At 48.4% G+C, this 19,650-nt stretch overlaps 1 protein-coding gene across 1 annotated transcript in view; it reads right to left on the bottom strand.

The window, feature by feature from the left end:
* LOC117465662 (serine/threonine-protein kinase OSR1-like) overlaps positions 1-19,650 on the bottom strand; it is a 74,585-nt gene that overhangs the window by 39,595 nt on the left and 15,340 nt on the right. The window contains exon 3 of the mRNA XM_034108618.2: positions 10,812-10,917. Coding sequence (XP_033964509.1) covers positions 10,812-10,917 — 106 coding nt within the window. The remainder of the gene's footprint in view (positions 1-10,811; positions 10,918-19,650) is intronic.

Below are 19,650 nucleotides of genomic sequence, written 5' to 3'. Positions count from 1 at the left end.
TGTCACAATCGGAACAGGAATTTCTTGAAAAGCAGTGCACCTACCTACAGCAAAAAACGATAGTTACGGCTGTAACTACGGTTCTGAGTCCCGGATGACCGCCAGAGGCGGTGCTTTAGCACTGGATATGTCCATCGCGCGCATGCGCAGCTCGAGTACCAATAACAACAAAGTCACCTGTGACCCACGTGACACCGGCTACATCAGCCAGTGTCGACAGAGGATCTGTTCCCAGAATCTTCTCGCGAGCACACAAGAATTCTGAGTGACAGGAAACTCTGGCGGTCATCCGGGACTCATAGAACCGTAGTTACAGCCGTAACTATCGTTATATTTCGTCCCTACTGACCGCCAGAGGCGGTGCTTTAGCACTGGATGACCTATACCAACCATGTCATGAAGAATCCAAGCACTTACTCACCTAGTTGGAAGCAGCGCAGCTTGGCCACAAGACCACCCCCAGGGGGTGAGGAGTGGCGACATTGACCCGGTAGAACCTGGAGAATGTGCCAGAAGACGCCCATGACGCCGCGGCGCAGATGGTCTCCAGGGGCACCCCTCTTAGGGCAGCCCACGATGTTGAGACGCCTCTTGTAGAGTGGCATCTGGCCCCTGATGGCGGGGGGCGGCCAATGGCCCCATAGGCACATGTGATGGTATCCACCACCCAGTGGGACAGCCGCTGCTTCGAGAGAGCACGACCCTTCCTAGTGCCGCCATGGCAAACGAAGAGCTGCTCTGACTGTCGTATACAGGCCGTAGCATCAATATGGGCACGCACAGGGCACAGCAACTCAGGTGTGCCGTTCTCCTGTGGAATGTTAAAGCGTGCCAGCTGGATAGGCCGATTGGAGTGGGCTAGTGGAAGCACCTTGGGCAAGAACGCCACATTCGGCCAGAGGGTGACACCCGAGCCATCGGAGTTCCACCTCAGGCATGTACTGCTTACGGAGAGGGCATGAAGCTCTCCGACTCGCTTCCCTGAGGTTATGGCAAGCAGAAATGCTGCCTTCAGGGACAGCCATTTAAGCCCGACCTGGGCCAAGGGTTCGAAGGGAGGAGATGATAGTGCATCCAACACTAGGGGCAGGTCCCAAGCCGGGGCCCTTGGGGTGCTAGGGGGGCGCTGCCGTAGAGCCCCTCTTAGAAAGAGGGACACCAACCTGTGGCGCCCCACTGTGGCGCCATCGACTCCGACATGTCGGGCAGAGATAGCAGCCGTATACACCTTCAAAGTGGAGTGAGAACGTCCACTATCCAGAAGGGACTGCAGAAACTCTAAAATGGTGGCCACGGAGCAATGTCCCGGATTCTCAGCCTTACTCACACACCAGTGGGAGAAGAGCCTCCATTTGCACTCATACTGTGCCCGAGTGGATGGAGCTCTGGCATTCAGGATAGTTTCCCTGACAGATGCCGTGACACCGCTCAACAGTGGGTTGGGCCCTGCAGAGACCAAACCCAGAGCTGAAGGCGGCGAGGGTCGGGATGCCAGATCTGACCCTTGAGCTGTGACAGGAGGTCCTTCCTGTCGGGGAGACGCCACGGTGGGCTGCCGCAGAGACTGCGTAGCAGTGGGAACCAGACTCTCCCCGGCCAGCGGGGGGCGACTAGAAGGAGCCTGTGCCCCTGGGTAAGGACCCTCTGAAGCGTCTGAAGTATCAGAGGCAACGGCGGGAAGGCATACAGGAGAGTGTCCGGCCATTCGTGCGCCAGGGCATCCTGACCCAATGGGCTGGTCACCTCCGACCAGGAGAACCAGAGGGGGCAGTGCCTCGACTCTTCCGAGGCAAAGAGGTCCACCTCGGCCCTGCCGAAGAGGCTCCAAATTATCTCCACCACCTCCGGGTGAAGCCTCCACTCCCCCGGTGGAGGCTTGCGCCGTGAGAGGAAATCTGCGACCTGATTCAAGTCCCCTGGCAGAAAAACTGCCCGCAGACTGGTGAGGCGGGGGAGCGCCCAAGGCAAGAGGCTCTGCGAAACGCGGAGCAGCTGTGCGGACCTGGCGCCCCCCTGGTGGTTGATTTGGGCAACTGCGGACATGTTGTCCGAACGAACGAGCACATGCCTGCCCGCCAGTTGGGGTAAAAAGTGCATGAGTGCGAGCAACACCGCTCGAAGCTCCAGCACATTGATATGGCGTGCACCTTCCTGGGCAGACCACTGACCCTGCACAGTCCTGCCCTGCCACACCGCACCCCACCCCGAGAGACACGCATCCACAGTGACAGTCTCCCGGCGGGATGGGATGGTGCCCATGGGCACACCCCTCAGGAGATAGGCCCTGTCCCTCCAGCGGGACATAGAGTGGAGGCACCGCTGAGACACCCTGACTCTCTTGTGCCTGTGCCGCTTGGCATCCAAGTGACGGCTGTTCAGCCACATCTGCATGGGGCGCAGTGACAACAGGCCCAAGGGCACGACGGCTGAGGCAGCTGTCAGTCTGCCTAAGAGCCGGAGGAACTGTATGTAAGGCACCCTCTTGCCTAGTCTGAAGATGCGAAGATGGTGGGAAATGTCGTCCACACGACGAGGTGTCAAGTAGGCCCTCATGGTGACCGAATCTAGGACCATCCCCAGATAAGTGACCTGCTGGGAAGGGTCCAGGCAACTCTTCCCGGTGTTCACTGTCAGGCCCAACCGGGCAACGTGGGATGAGAGGCGCGCCGTATCCTGGGCCCCTTGGGCCCGGGACGGCGCGCAAACCAGCCAGTCGTCCAGGTATGGCAGGACCTTCATGCCCTGTGCCTGCAGGGGAGCGAGCGCTGCCGCAACAACCCTGGTGAACACCCTTGGGGAGAGGGAGAGACCAAAGGGAAGCACCCGAAACTGATAATGTCGACCCTGAAAGGCGAACCTCAAGAATCTCCGGCGATGGGATGCAATTGGCACGTGGAAGTAGGCGTCCCTCAAGTCCACGGTTGTGAACCACTCCCCCTGTGTGACAACACGAAGGGTGTCTGCTGTGGTTAGCATATGGAAGGGTAGTACCCTCAGGAATCTGTTGATTCCTCTGAGGTCCAGAACTGGACGGAATCCGCCAACTTTCTTGCTCACAAGAAAGTACGTCGAGTAGAACCCCCCGCTCTGACGCAGGGGGTCCACTGGCTCGATTGCGCCTTTGGCCAAGAGGACGGACAACTCTTGGGCTAGCGCTAAGGCCTTCGCCGGGTCCTTGACAACTGTCATTCTGACCCGGCCGAAGGCTAGGGGCCGGCGTCGGAACTGCAACTCGTAGCCCCGGGTTAGTGTGGAAACCACCCAGGGGTCGGAAATACAGGCAGCCCAGTAGCTGAGCTGCTGCTGGGAAAAACAGCCGACGACCGGCCCCGGGACTTCAGGGCCTAGCCCCCCGGCCCCTGGAGCCCCTCGGGGGGCGCCGGTAAGGCTCTGAAGCGCGAGGCCGCCTGGAAGCCAGGCGACCTGGGGCACGAAAGTCATTGGCCAGTTGAGTGGGCCGCTGGGAACTCTGCCGACCACCCCAGTAAGCCGGTGGCTGAGCGCGGCTGCTAGAGCGGCCCCTGGGCCTGCCGGGAGCGGCCGCGGGACTGCGAAGACCCGAGAGCTGCTGCCTGGTCTGCCTCGCTTGGGCAGCGCGCTCCAGTGTCTCCAGGGCAGCTGACCCAAACAGCTCCCCTGGCTCGACTGGCACGCTACGTAGGACTCTCCTACATGTCTCCGTCAGTGGTGACTGTGCCAGCCAAACCTGGCGACGAGTCTGTACCAGAAAAGACATAACTCCTCCCAATTCCCTAGTCATTAGGGCAAAGGCCTGCAGTGATGCATCGCTGAGGCCCAGCAAAGAAGGCTCGGCCGGAGCCTGCTGCAGCGAGGCAGAGACGGCCAGCATTAGATGGGAGAGGGAGTTCCCGATACGACCCATGCGTGCCGCTGCGTCGTAGGCCCTACAGAGCAGCCCATCCGTGACCCTGCACTGAGGCTGAGGGCACCTGACCTCAGGCCTTAAAGCCTCGTCAGGAGCCAGAATCAGGGAGGCGATGGCAGGCTCAATGGGTGGCATGCCACCCAGCCCCGCCCTCGCCGGGTCCTGCATGGCAGCCAAGGTCCGGGCATCGGAACCAGTGCGGCTAAAGGCCCTGGTGTCCCTCCAGCATGCCTGGAGCTCCCTCAGGTACTCCTCTGAAGGAGGAACGGTGAGGGGGACACGGGCTGGGTTACGCCTGAAGAAGGCACTAGCCGGAGCCAAGTTGGCCTGCGGAACCGGAATCTGCAGGTGCGCCAAGGCTGTACGAATGATGGCCGCCATGGAGCCGTCCTCCCCGTCCTGCAGAGACCCCTGAGCAGAGGAGAGGGAAAACTCCTCGAGCGGGACCTCGTCCTCCGTCTCTTCATTGAAGAGGTTAGCCGAAGCCGCTAGCGACAAGGCATCCTCGTACAGAGGTGCGGCAACCGAAGGAGGGGCGGCAACCGAAGGAGGGGCAGCAACCGAAGGAGGGGCAGGCGGCCCGCTAGCAGCCCCTATACCGGGCCCCGGCTGAAGGGCCACGAGGAGCGACTTCATCGTGTCCATGTCGGTAGCTAGCTGATCCACTTTAGAGGACAGCCTGTTCCTAGTCCTCTTATTGGGGGGTGCACCCATGGCCATCGCTCCCTCAAGTCGCCAGGGACGGTCGAACTGATCTGGGGGAGGATGTGACCAAGAGAGGTGTCCGTTGGCTGCCGCCAGACGTTCCACCTCAGTGATTCTAGCCACTCTGAGTGCCCGGGGCATGCAGCTACAGTTCATGCAGGCCCCTACTGTGAGAGCTTCCCTTAGATGGATGGTCGTGGCCGTCCTCGGGCTCGAGAGAAGCCATACAGGCGCTACATGAATGAGCCATTCTGTAGGTAGCCAGATGCAGAGAAGCCGGGAGCGGGTGCGGGAACACAGCCTTCACCAGCTACCTGCCCTTCACTGGCTGAGCCGAGGCGAGTGCCAGATGCAGCGTAACCGGGAGCGGGTGCGGGAACGCAGCCTTCACCAGCTACCTGCTTAAACCAAAACACAAGGCAGTTAGCGTCTACCAGGAGCGGGGGCGAGAACACTGCCTTCACTGGTTAATATACAGACAAATGCCAGATGCAGCGTAACCGGGAGCGGGTGCGGGAACACAGCCTTCACCAGCTACCTGCTAAACAGAAAACACAAGGCAGTTTAGCGTCTACCAGGAGCGGGGGCGAGAACACTGCCTTCACTGGTTAATTTACAGACAAATGCCAGATGCAGTGTAACCGGGAGCGGGTGCGGGAACACAGCCTTCACCAGCTACCTGCTTAACAGAAAACACCAGGCAGTTTAGCGTCTACCAGGAGCGGGGGCGAGAACACTGCCTTCACTGGTTAATTTAAAGACGAATGCCAGACGCAGCGTAACCGGGAGCGGGTGCGGGAGCACAGCCTTCACCAGCTACCTGCTTAACGGAAAAAACCAGGCCGTTTAGCGCCTACCAGGAGCGGGGGCGCAAACACTGCCTTCACTGGTTAAACTGAAGACGAACGCCAGATGCAGCGTAACCGGGAGCGGGTGTGGGAACACAGACTTCACCAGCTACTTGTTTAACAGGATAAACACGGCAACGTTAGCGTTAAATCAAAGGCGAATGCCAGCTGTAGCTAAAGAAAAAAGAACAGCACGGGAAACTCCGGTGCTCAACCCGGCGTCAGCCGAGTGGCTGCAGCCGCTACTGCAGCCGCTACTGCTAACTAGCCAGTACAGCTCAATGCCAATGAAGTTTAGCTCAATGCTAATGAAGTTTAGCTCAATGCTAATGAAGTTTAGCTCAATGCTAATGAGGTTTAGCTCAATGCTAATGACGTTTGGCTCAGCGCCGCGGCCAAAACAGTACAAAAGCACAGCAATACTCCTGGGAGAGGGAGCGAAAACACCTCCGTCACCAAAAGACTCAGCAAACAGACAGAAATCAGGACAACTAGGCTGGGAGAGGGAGTAGAAACACTGCCGTCGCCAACCAAGCCGACACCAACCTGTCCGAACGAAGTCTCTGCGCAGCCAGCCGCAGCTCCTGGAGGACGGGTAATCCCGCGGCCCCGACTGGATGAGTCGCGAAGCTACACGCAGCCAGCTGTTTGCAGAGAATCCTTAACAAATGTTCCGAACGAACGAACGAACGAACGCTGTAGGCTACAAAAAATGTAGCCAAGGTACTCTCGCGCAGCGAGAAGATGAAAAGGAACAGATCCTCTGTCGACACCGGCTGATGTAGCCGGTGTCACGTGGGTCACAGGTGACTTTGTTGTTATTGGTACTCGAGCTGCGCATGCGCGCGATGGACATATCCAGTGCTAAAGCACCGCCTCTGGCGGTCAGTAGGGACGAAATAGAACTCTAAAGGTTTTGGCCTTGATTCGGTTTTACGAAGATACACAAGTCCACAAATGAGACTTGTATCTACGAGGCTTTCCCTTTAACTTCCTCTTTGTAAAAGGGGGTTCAAGTAGAGCAGCTCGATTATGGCAAAAATCCTAATCTCGATTATTTGGGTCAATAATTGATTATGAAAAACGATTATCCATTTACTTTGAAAACATCAATTTATTGGAACACTATGTTTTTGACAGTTGATTACTTTAAGTATATTTCAACTGAAAAACCAATACAAAAATTATTTCGATGACGTTTTTTTCATAATCGTTACAAGCCATAATCGTAATTGCGATTAATTGAGCAGCCCTAGGTTCAAGGGTACAGCAGTGTCAAAGATGAAGGAAGGACTCTCAGTGGTAGTCGAGTTGCAGTCATACTTCCACTACTGTCATTGAGTATCTTTTTTACTTTCCTGTTTGCAAACTTTTTTCCTAGATGCCACGGGGAGTTCCAGCACAACTTCTTCCACTGCTCGAAAAGGTGCATGGAGAATAGAAAAAGCCTGAAAAAGTCAACAGAACATCCTCGAGGCTTCGGACAAAATGCATCGGTCTAAAATCTATGTTTTATTCTGTGTCTGCTGTCCTGCTAAATATGAGGCGGCACATGTATGTACGTAAATATGTTCATGCATACTGTGTTATCTTTCCGTACAACATTATTTACTTAACAATAAAGTGTTTTGTGTTCTTAATTAAGCTTTGCTACTCCAGTATCTTCCCACACACGCCCTGGCAACTGCTGCAGTGCACTCTGGGGTTCAGTATCACGCTGCCAGGCATCTGCCAGTGCAACATGCGTGACATACCTTCTCTAAGTGCCACAAGCCAATAAAACCGCAGCGGCATACCGAAAGCGGACCGCTCGGAAACACTATCGCAAATGTAGCATGCCGTCAGTATGGGTTGCATCGCGGCAGCCAAGACACACGTTGAAGTTATTTAGAAATGTCTGCAATTATTCTGCATAAACGGAGCTCACGTAGTCCGACAGCATTCTCCTCTCAAAGGAGCGACACCTGTACTGCAGGAATGCTGCTCCGTCAGAGCACTTTACATACGAACGCTACGGGTATCAAAACACGCCACAGCTTTGTCAGATCAACTGTTAACAGCGTTTCGATAGCAGAGGACAAAGACAGGGTGCCTGACGGTATGCTCTGCCCCGTGGAGCGATGGTCTATAAACCTAATTTGAAGCCTGTCTCCATGGCAGACGTCGCCATGGCCATCATTTAATTACTCTGCACAATAAAACTCCACATCAAGGGCCTGTGTTTAACGGGAAGGAGAGAGAGGCAGTCTGAAGTGGTGTCAGCTCCTGCTGCTCGTGCGTCGCATGGCGGGCTCTGTGCCCCCCCCGGCCCGCCAGCTGCAGGGCCCAGGGTTTCCCAGAGAGCAAGGCATGCCACATGGGCATTAACCGTTACACTGGGACGCTGTGTGAACAGGGGGCATGATGAGAGGGTGTGAACATGTGCGTGTAGACTTGTGCTTGTGTTTGAGACTGAAAAACAAAATGAAACAACTCCATTCCTTTTATCAGGCTTGTTCTTGCTTGTGAATGGGAAAAGGACTGCATTGAGAAAGCGTTTTTACAGCGTTTATGATCCTTCAAAGCGGTTTTGAATGTTATAAATTGTCCAAAAACGTGTATAAATGTCTCGACACTTAAATATGTTAGTTGTTAAGTCTTTATATTGATGGCCTTTTTTTTTTACCTTCTGTACATTTCCCCGCTGCGGGCCTCGTAAAGGAATTCTGATTCAGCTTACATTTACACGTCGGGATTCACCCAAAGAGGTGTCGACCCAACCTGCTAAGGAGACTTACATTCACACTAGTGTTGTCACGATACCAACATTTTGGTTTCGATACCAAGTCAAGAATTGGAATTCCGATTATTTTATTGTATTATTTTCATGATCAATACAATTGTAGTTTATCTGTTAAGTGTTTTCTTACAACATGTTTCTCTTCTTTATACTTTGGTTTAGGTGATTTCTTTGATAGTTAACTTTATATTAACATGTAATAGTACAGTAATATAAATAATTATTGACAAAATGTACTTTGCAGATGTTAGCCACATTGGTAAGTTAATAAAAGATAGCCGTAGTAGACAGTTATCATTGCCATTAATTGCCTCGTTTGTCACAAAATAAATTATACTTGTTTGACTTAGATGTGAGGGCATGGGCTGAGCATGATGTAATTATGTTATCTATCACATTCGCTAACCTGTCTGTCTTTACATTCTTTAAACAGCTCTGGATGCCGGTCGGCGGGTGCTTAGCGAAGTCTGATGTGTTGGCTCCCTTGGTTTGCAGGGATCTAAAACATGTCTCACAGACAGGCCTCGTGGTGTCCGTAGGCTTGCCCTCGCTGTCAGAGATATTGCTCAAATACTTCCAAATCTCGCTTCTGGCGTCTTTTGCGTCAACAAGCCGAGGCGCAGCGGCAGTTGCACTCCCACTTGCAGCCATGCTTCTCGTTTTCTCGAGGGACTTAGAGCGTGCTTGAGAGGGGAGGGACTTGGAGCGTGCTTGAGAGAGGAGAGGGACTTGGAGCGTGCTTGAGAGAGGAGAGGGACTTAGAGCGTGCTTGAGAGAGGGGAGGGACTTAGAGCGTGCTTGAGAGAGGAGAGGGACTTAGAGAGGGACTTAGAGCGTGCTTGAGAGAGGGGAGGGACTTAGAGAGGGACTTAGAGCGTGCTTGAGAGAGGAGAGGGACTTAGAGAGGGACTTAGAGCGTGCTTGAGAGAGGAGAGGGACTTAGAGAGGGACTTAGAGCGTGATTGAGAGGGGAGGGACTTAGAGCGTGATTGAGAGAGGGGCGGGACTTAGAGCGTGCTTGAGAGGGGCGGGACTTAGAGCGTGCTAGAGAGGGGCGGGACTTAGAGCGTGCTAGAGAGGGGCGGGACTTAGAGCGTGCTAGAGAGGGGCGGGACTTAGAGCGTGCTAGAGAGGGGCGGGACTTAGAGCGTGCTAGAGAGGGGCGGGACTTAGAGCGTGCTAGAGAGGGGCGGGACTTAGAGCGTGCTAGAGAGGGGAGGGACTTAGAGCGTGCTAGAGAGGGGCGGGACTTAGAGCGTGCTAGAGAGGGGCGGGACTTAGAGCGTGCTAGAGAGGGGGGGGACTTAGAGCGTGCTAGAGAGGGGAGGGACTTAGAGCGTGCTAGAGAGGGGAGGGACTTAGAGCGTGCTAGAGAGGGGAGGGACTTAGAGCGTGCTTGAGAGGGGGGAGGGACTTAGAGCGAGGGACTTCGAGCGTGCTTGAGAGGGGGGAGGGACTTCGAGCGTGCTTGAGAGGGGGGAGGGACTTCGAGCGTGCTTGAGAGGGGGGAGGGACTTCGAGCGTGCTTGAGAGGGGGGAGGGACTTCGAGCGTGCTTGAGAGCGGGGAGGGACTTAGAGCGTGCTTGAGAGAGGGGAGGGACTTAGAGCGAGGGACTATGAGCGTGCTTGAGAGAGGGGAGGGACTTAGAGCGTGCTTGAGAGGGGGGAGGGACTTAGAGCGTGCTTGAGAGAGGGGAGGGACTTAGAGCGTGCTTGAGAGAGGGGAGGGACTTAGAGCGTGCTTGAGAGAGGGGAGGGACTTAGAGCGTGCTTGAGAGAGGGGAGGGACTTAGAGCGTGCTTGAGAGAGGGGAAGGCCTTAGAGCGTGCTTGAGAGGGGAGGGACATAGAGCGTGCTTGAGAGGAATCGTATCGCATTACCGATACTAATGAAACGGAGGAATCGTAACGTTTTTAACGGCAGGGTATCGCGGTACCTTTCAAGTATCATCGGTACACCGTGCAACACTAAATCACACACCATCGGGAACTATTTGGGGATCTTGCCCAAGGATACATCGACATGTTGACTTTAGGAGCTGGGAATTACACCATCGATTGTTAGACGACGCTCTACCTCACAAACCTGTCGAATGCTTTGTTTAGGACACATTCCGCTTCGTGCTGAAAGTGTCTTACAGCCTCAAACACTCTTAAAGGCTTATCCAGAGCCATAAACACTCCATAACGAACAAAACAATACAGCGGGTGCATTGTGCGCTCTTCCTCTCCGTGGTGGCCTCCACTTCGTGCTCCTCTCACTAGTTAATTGCAGCGCTGCCACATGGCTGCCTGCGGGGCTGTTATTACCTCTGCCCTGTCATTAGCTACCGAGTTAAAGCCGGAAAAGAGCTGCAGCTCACATGGGACACAATGAAGATCAGCGCTGTCACTATCCCTGCAATCACTAGCAGCAGCTCTGCCTGCTGTCCTCGTGAGGGGACGCCTGCCAAGAGCTCTGGACCCTCTGATTATGACTTTAAGGACGAGCGTTCACACACTGTGACCGAATACAGCGCTGCAGGAAGTGTAAAACGATTGAGGTTGATAGGCAGGAGTCAAGGGGAAGTGTGTGAAAGACAAATGCACTTACCTCCGAGCAGCTTCATGACCAGCCACAGCTCATCCTTCACCACGAAGGAGGTGTAGTAAGACACAATGTTGGGGTGGTGGCACTGGCTCATGGCCTGGATCTCTTTCTGTGGGAGGAAATAGAAAAGAGACAGAAACCAATCAATCAGACGGTTTATTGTACCTATAAGAGCTGGTGGAAATGGGTTAAAGTCAAATAGAGTGGTTGTAAGATGCCTCCATGAAACACACAACAATAAACCTTTCCTTATGTTTTCTTCAAACAGCTTTCTCACTGAATCCCATAAAGCAGTTTGAGAAAAAAGCCCTGAGGAAATACACCGACTGCAGTCACAGTACATGTGTGTCCTTCAAGGCTGCAGCTATTCTTGAAATCTAGTGCAATGTTTAAAGATCTTCATGACGTCGGGAGTCAGAAGAGAAATAGGCTAGGTCAACAAAATGCACATCTCTGCAGAAGAAAGAAAAACAGCCAGTGTGTGTGTGTGTGTGTGTGTGTGTGTGTGCGTGCGTGCGTGCGTGGGTGCGTGGGTGCGTGCGTGGGTGTGCGTGTGAAAGCAGGGGAGCTGAGGTAATGTTGGCACAGAAGTCTAATCCTTCACTTCAGCAACAGTGCTAAAGTCTTCCGAGGATCGACGAGCTTGCTAAGAAAAAGGAAATCTTGCTGACTGCAGAGTGCGTTGATTCACTTCTGTTGGTGCACTTAACAAATGACTGAAGGAGTTATTCGGGATCCATACTGAAGCACAGCACTTGTTGTCTTACTATTAATAATGTATCCTTCATAGTTGACACTTTGTTCAAACACTACACTCCTGAATGATATCCTTGCATGATAGCGCCCTTGAAGTATAGTGACCTGTCAAAGGAAATTTTTTACATGTTATATAAAGTTAAAATGACTTAAAAAGGACAATAAACTGTAAATAAAACATTCTTAATGGAGTACTGATGCCTCTATACCAGGGTTTCTCAAACTTGTTCATACCAAGGACCACTTAACCAATAAAAAACACTCGCGGACCACCTCACTCCACAAATATCCAAAATCCCAGTTTCACTTAAGCTCGCTCCATTGCGGAGATATTCCCGTGCGGAAAACTTAAATATATTTATTTTTAAAATGTGAAATTGTACCAATATACTCACGGACCACTAGGGGGCGATCACGGGCCACCAGTGGTCCGCGGACCACTAGGGGGCGATCACGGGCCACCAGTGGTCCGCGGACCACTAGGGGGCGATCACGGGCCACCAGTGGTCCGCGGACCACTAGGGGGCGATCACGGGCCACCAGTGGTCCGCGGACCACACTTTGAGAAGCACCGCTCTATACCTAAAATATTCTGGAAACAATACCGCTTTTGTCCACTGGGGTTGCCAAAATCAACACCAAAATGAAAGTTCCTCGTAGTAATTTCAATTAAATTACTCAATTTAATAATTGTTTGTCAAACCTAAGCAGTGATCAAGGTCCCACTCAGAGAGGACTTCCTTCTCGTTATCTAATTTCCCTTTCCCCACTCTGTGTGCTAAGCTTATCATGAGTAGCTCTTTATTGAAAATCAATATCCATCTTCTCTCTAATTAAGGGTTTCACCACAAACAACCTTATTCCTTAAATGTAAAACAGCTTTTTCTAATGGCTACAGAGTGTTGTAACGTGACACGTGCCTCACACAAGCCTCAACCTTAACATTGCGGCTGTAAACATTTATTAAAGGCATTAATCAATAGATGCTTGTAGGTCAAAAGCCTAATGTTCCATCAGCATAAACGCTCGGCTCACACTGTGTGCATTAGCAGCATCTGTTGCCGAGTCATCACTATCGAGCGTTCGGTGAGAGGCCTCGTGATGCAATGAGGGGAAAACGCTCGACAAAGGAAGGTTTGAAACATGAGTCATAGTGAGGCTGGATGTGCAGGAAACGCACATTTCTTTATTTTATGGCTTTGAACATAATTTGGATAGTTTTATGGTCAACCAGGTCTTGTAGTTTTAGTGTTTTAAGTTTGATAAGTAATGTATTTTTTTTTTTTTTTTTTAGGACGTGCGATATTAAGTAGGCAAATGAACTGAAACACGTCATGTTACAATTATTTCGCTGCTCGCTACAAAAGGAAAACTCGCTCGGCTCTCATGTCAGGGGCACTTGAGTGAGTGACTCTGCATGCTCAGCAAACCACCAATCACAACCATTCTTGATCAGAAGCAGGATAACCGAGCTAGCTCAGCTTGTTGCTCTGATAACTTAAGATCCAAAAGTCCGTGACTAAAATCCTTCATCCGGTTAAATATCGTTAAAAAAAAAGACATTTTTTAAAAAACACACAATACATTTTATAGCATTAAAGTTCAAGAAAGTGTGCGGACAAAGAAAACTGTCTTTTCTTCAATTCCTGTATTTTTTCATTTCACAACGGAAAAAAATATATATCGCAATATCAGTATTTTCCAATATCGGGCAGCCCTAATTTGTTTTATATGTCTTCCCCCAGACCTCCACACAGTACATCATGTATGGAGCTAGCTCAGCTTGTTGCTCTGATAAATTAAGATCCAGAAGTCCGTGACTAAAATCCTTCATCCGGTTAAATATCGTTAAAAACATACCAATTGTATAGCATTAAAGTTCAAGAAAGGATGGACAACAAAAACTGTCTTTTCTTCAATTCCTGTATTTTTTCATATCGCAATATCAGTTTTTTTCCAATATCAGGCAGCCCTAATTTGTTTTATATGTCTTCCCCCAGACCTCCACACAGTACATCATGTGTGGAAGTATGAAGGAGCAGTACAGCGTAAACAAGGAAGCTCAATTTAATAATAGGTATTTATCTTTATTCAGAATTGCTATTGATTTGGATATTTTGGCTTTGACATGTGGTTTCCAACTTAATTTCTTGTCTATGATTACTCCAAGGAATTGTATTTCCGATACTCTTTCTAATTGGACGCCATTTATAGTGAGTTTCGTCTCTGTATTGGTCGATCGATCCCAAATATTTTGAGTTTGGTTTTGCTTGCGTTCAAAGTTATTTTGGTCAAACCGGATCTTCATCCTGCTCAACTCCTTTTCCGTAGTGACCAATAGCTGTTCCAAATTGTCTCCACAGCAGAGTAGACTTGTGTCGTAATAAAGGTGGAGCGCGAGTCAAAGACAACACCACCCTTCAGATTGAGCAGCACCACTTTGTCTGCAAGGCAACAGGAAGTGAGCTGGGCGTAAAACTCATTTTCATAATGACCAATAGGTGGTACAACAACTTCTGTGTCGGTCTGAGGCGCCATTGGGCCGAAAATACTTATTCCAGTTGACTAACGTTGAAAAAGACACGCCTTTATTTATTTTCTAGCCAAATTAACTGAAATACGGACACTTGAATAGCCCTTATTTCCATTTTTAGGGTCCTTAAAGTTGTAAAACGAGCTAAATAAGGTGAATCAAGAAGTTAGCATCAAAAAGGCTCCATCGCCAAAACCAATGGGGGGGTGCTGCCGTACTGACATTTGTTTATCATTGACATTTTTGTTTTAGCTGACAGGTTTTCTATTCATTTATTTAATTGTTTGTCTGTTTTTATCTTCTGTCTGTGTGAAATGTTGTTTGCCCTGGTGTTAAGCAGTATTTACATTGTTGAACATTTGTTTACCTACTTGTGATACATGCTCTGAGAGAATAACTCAGGGTCTATGCAGGAATCCTGAAGTCAGATGTCAGACTTTAAAAGACCCTTTCAATACATTTTAAGACCTCATCGCCACTTTGAGTTTTAACCGGTTACCTTGGCGACACACTTTACCTCACATTGACTATATTCAGTATTGATTGTCCTTCCTCCTTATCTTCCAACCATTTGGACATAAACTTGCATTTCCCCATAATGATGTTGCTTAGCAACCGGCGTAAACGGGGCTTCGCGCGCTAGCGAGCAGTGAGCGAGCGACGTCCTGTTCAGATGACGTCACACCCAACGGGACGCCATCAATAAACTACAGAATCTCACGACACGCCTACGCCATGACTACATTCAGGCAGACTGTGGAACACAACCTCTCTGGACCATTTATATACTTATTGAAAACAAGCTGCAAAATGTAATGTCTTGGAAAATGCCGTTTCATACTTTTTAATAGCCTTCATTTTCGCTAAATTGATTTATCAACTTTTAATACTTTTTAAGACCCCGCGGACCCCCTGGAGATGTTGAAAAAAAACAATATACAAGGTTTAACAAAATAAATAAATGTGGTTTTCTAACAACAGGGTTCTTACACCTTTTCCAAAGTCAAATTCAAGCACTTTTCAAGGTGCATTTTCCAGCTTTTCAAGCATCTTACAGCTGTTGTAAATTACATATTTATATACACATACTCAAATGATTATTTCCCTACCTCACATTAAATCAGATGTTCTTTATGCTATGAACAACCAAATGTGTGTTTCGTGATAGCCTTCTACACGAGGATGAAAAATTAAAGAAAAGAAAACTAAGTTTAATATTTCAAAATGAGTGATCTGTACGTAGACTGGGCCTCCCATATAAACTGGCTGAGCCGATATACAACAATCAGCCAAATAACTTTTAAATACATTATTGATTAATTGTTGAGGTACTTTTAGGTTGGTAGTGAACGCAAGTCAGAGGTACATGGTGTACTTCTACTCCACTGCAGTTCAGAGGTACATGGTGTACTTCTACTCCACTACAGTTCAGAGGTACATGGTGTGCTTCTACTTATCTACAGTTCAGAGGTACATGGTGTACTTCTACTCCACTACAGTTCAGAGGTACATGGTGTGCTTCTACTTCTCTACAGTTCAGAGGTACATGGTGTACTTCTACTCCACTACAGTTCAGAGGTACATGGTGTATTTCTACTTTTACTAAGTACAAGATCTGAGTACTTCTACTTTTACTCAAGTACAAGATCTGAGTACTTCTACTTTTACACAAGTACAAGACCTGAGTACTTCTACTTTTACTCAAGTACACAATCTGAGTACTTCTACTTTTACTAAGTACAAGATCTGAGTACTTATAATTTCACTACAATATCTGAGTACTTCTACTTTTACTCAAACAATATCTGAGTACTTCTACTTTTACTCAAGTACAACATCTGAGTACTTATCCACCTCTGGTAGTGTATTAGCCTGAATTGTAGCCACAAAATCACGCAGAGCTGCATAAAAATAGACTCACAATGGGTAACAAGTGGAAAATAATATTTACAAATGTGTCCAATGATTTGTAGGTAATTCTGACGACTCAAGACTCCTGACTTATACATCTTCAAAGGAAGACTGTTCATTCTACAATTACATGGGATTAAAACAAAATGTAGTTTTACTTGTATAATATTTCAATTTTATATAAAAGACAGTTTATTTTCATCTGTTTTCAAATAAACAAAGTCTTGGCTTTCAGAATATTAAACTTGTTTCGGCAAATTCAGATGATAAATACAACTTTGAAGCTTCGGCATAATTACAAGCGGAGAACGGACTAATTTAACGTCACAGCAGGCACAACAACAGCCGGTGTTTCTTGTGAGTGTTTCCCCGGTACACAAACGCAAAAATACACAAACACACTCGCGAGCTTCCCCCAGAACAGTAATAAACGAAAATGTGTCTTCGGGTCACATGACTGATTTCGATAGAGCAAGTCACATTTGGTTTAGGCACGAAACATACAGTAGAAATACATTGCTTTCAAAATCGAATCGAATCAATAGATTATATTTCGTGACTATAACACGAAATGCCATGAGTGCTTCGTCCTCTGAACACCACACGATGGCGACTGTAACGCACATACCATAGGTACGCTCCTCTGAAATGATTGTCCCCATCAATTATTATTATCCCTCATGGAGTTCGCTATTCAGCTCGCTAACGTTAGCTTAAACAAACGTAACATGCAACGTTAGCCTAATCTAAAATGCTCTTCTACGGCGTACCTTTCATGGCTCGTCAGCGCAGACTCTCGCATCGTTATTTGTTGCAAACTTTGCAGGAGGCTACTCGTGGGCTTGACCCTAGTCTTAGCCATGGCTTGTATTTGTCTTCTGCTAGCCAACGCTCGTTGAAACGGCAGCCTCCTGGCACACAGTCATCTATCGCATCAGAATGCCCAGGTCACACGTAACACAAACACTTGCAGGTCGCGCGGGAAGGCCGCAGCGGAGATGTTTTATGTAGAAGCGAAGCAATTCTTTTCTTTTAATCTAAAAAGCGAACTATTCAGTCAGACAGCAATTTATTGTAAAAGTAAAGCATTTACATTTTCAAGCACTTTATCTCAATTTCAAGCACCATTCCCAAAATTCAAGCACTTTCCCAACCTTGAAAACAGCACGTCAAATTTCAAGCATTTTCAAGGATTTCAAGCACCCGTACGAACCCTGTGACAAGCTGTCCAATACCTCCCAGTCCAGACACCATCTCTGTGTCTCCACTGTCATTCTGTCTCTGAATGCTGAGAGGGAACAATAATGATCCCCTCACCCCCCCTCTGTTCTCAGCTCAGTGGAAAGGGAAGGTCAGCTCAGCGCTGAGGGCCAGGGTAACCCCAGAAAGGGACAACAATGGGAGAACAGGAGGATATCGTGCTCTGGCAGTTGGCAGGTTGTCTCATCTGTCCCCGACAGACAATGTGTGAATCAGAGGCTCTGTTGTTGAGTTGAGGGGGGGGGGGGGGGGGGGGGGGTTAGGTCACTGTAAAGCTACTGTACGCTGCAGCAAAGACAGTGGAAATGTCCTCATTGTTTAGGGAAATGACTGACATTCGATGGAATGTGTTTGCTTTGTGAAGGGCTTTTTTGAAGCAAGTATTAATCTTTCTGTACAGTCCTTTAAAAAGTACATGAAGTCATTTAATAACATCAGTTGTACTATACGTTTATCTTTATAGAACAAATTAAACTTATACAAGCAGTTCAGGAAACAATAAAAGTATTTTAGTTTCTTAGAGCCAGTACATTTCTACATTTAATTAACCATATGCCAAATATAATTAATGGCGCTTTTCCACTGCAGGGCCTCGCTCGGCTTAGTACGGTATAGTTAGGCACTTTATGCTGCGTTTCCGTAGCAAACAGCAGTAACTATAGTAACGCAGTGTAGGCGGAGCCGTGACGTCATCTTTAATGCGAAACACAAAACCAACATCAGCCGTTAGCTGTTAGCACTCAGAGCTCACAGCTCCTCATATCTGTTCAGAAACTAGACAGAAGTTAAACAAGTACAAACCAGACTGCCTGTGTCATGGAGAATACAGTCGCTGGTTTATTTATGTCTGTAGGCCGTTGTTATGAGTGTGGACGGTCGGAGCATACAACGTTAGCTTAGCTGATCTCCATTCAGAAAACACGCATTTTAAAAAAAGGTGTTTCGCCTGTCTGCAGACTTGTCAAAGCATTAATTCATGGTTGTTACTAACCGGTATCAGTATGTTGTTACTTCGGCATCATTTTGAAACGTGTATTACAATTAAATCACGGTCAAATATGTTAATTTTGTTGTAGCTGCCAGCGATTCTCTCACTAGTTTAGCATACTCAGCCCGGTTTTTGGCCCGGAAAGAACCTCGATTTTGGAGAGCCAGAAAAACTGTGAAAAAGTACCCGCTAGCCGGAACTACGCCGAGTGGAAACGCAACCAAAAACGGGCCGGGCACGGCACGCTTAAACCGCGCTGTAGTGGAAATGCGCCATAAGTGCCTATTAAGGGCTTCAGTTGTTTAATCATCTATTTTAGATCTAAATATGAACATAAACAATTGTACTTCTTGATGTTATGTCGTGTTGTATAGCACTTATCCTACTACTATCCTACCCTATGACCCTGAGGCGGGCAGGGAAGATAGTGGCCGACCCCTCCCACCCTGGACACAAACTGTTCACCCCCCTCCCCTCCCCATCAAGACCAATACCTCTCGCCACCTGAACAGTTCCTTCCCCTCCGCTACCGGCCTCTTAAACAAGGCCCGGCCCCCCCGCTGACACTTTACCTCTGCCACATCATAGACTATATGCATTACATTAACGCACATATTAATATTTCATAATTTATATTCTAAAATACAATTCTGTTTCCATGTAAATTACTGCTTTATTTAAATTTGTATTCCTATTTAACTGTATTTTATTACGGTGTAAAAGATTTGTAGTTTCATATTAGATTTCTTGTTTTTTATATATGCAACATGACATCAAGTCAAACTCCTAGTATGTGCGAACCTACCTGGCAACAAACCTGTTTCTGATTCTATACAAAACATTCGGGGCTTTTTGAATCAAACCACAGGTGACACGCCCGTCTGCAGCACATACTCACCATCACATTGTCTTTTTGAATATGCAAGTCACTGATGGCAGCAGCAGCAGAAGAACCAGGTGACGTGTGTCGGACATAATTGTCAAGTCGCTTTTTAATAATGACCATCTGTTTTGCACTCATGAGCTGCATAACATTAGCATAGTGTGTTTCTCCCTCCTCTGCTTTTGCATGGATGTAAATCTATCAGACGTGTTAAAGAGGCCCTGGTTTCTGGTTCATATTTCTATTTTCTGCATCTACTGTGCCTCTTTACCAATAAATGCCTAAATAAATCAACATTTTCTCCTTCTTAATGTTTCTTGTGGGGCCCAGACAGCAGAGCAGAAACTCAACATCTGATCTATAGCAACATCAGAGCAGACATCTAAAGAAACCGTCTCTCTGCCTAATGGAAATCACATTGCTTAATTGACTGATATCTCTCCAACATCTCAAATGGACTCAAAAGTAAATAAATATTAATTGGATTACACATTTAAAAAAATCTATATCC

Source organism: Pseudochaenichthys georgianus, chromosome 20 (assembly GCF_902827115.2).
Source record: "Pseudochaenichthys georgianus chromosome 20, fPseGeo1.2, whole genome shotgun sequence".
NCBI lineage: Eukaryota > Metazoa > Chordata > Actinopteri > Perciformes > Channichthyidae > Pseudochaenichthys > Pseudochaenichthys georgianus.
The sequence above is the reverse complement of the archived record's forward strand: the minus strand, read 5'-3'. Positions and strand labels throughout refer to the sequence as shown.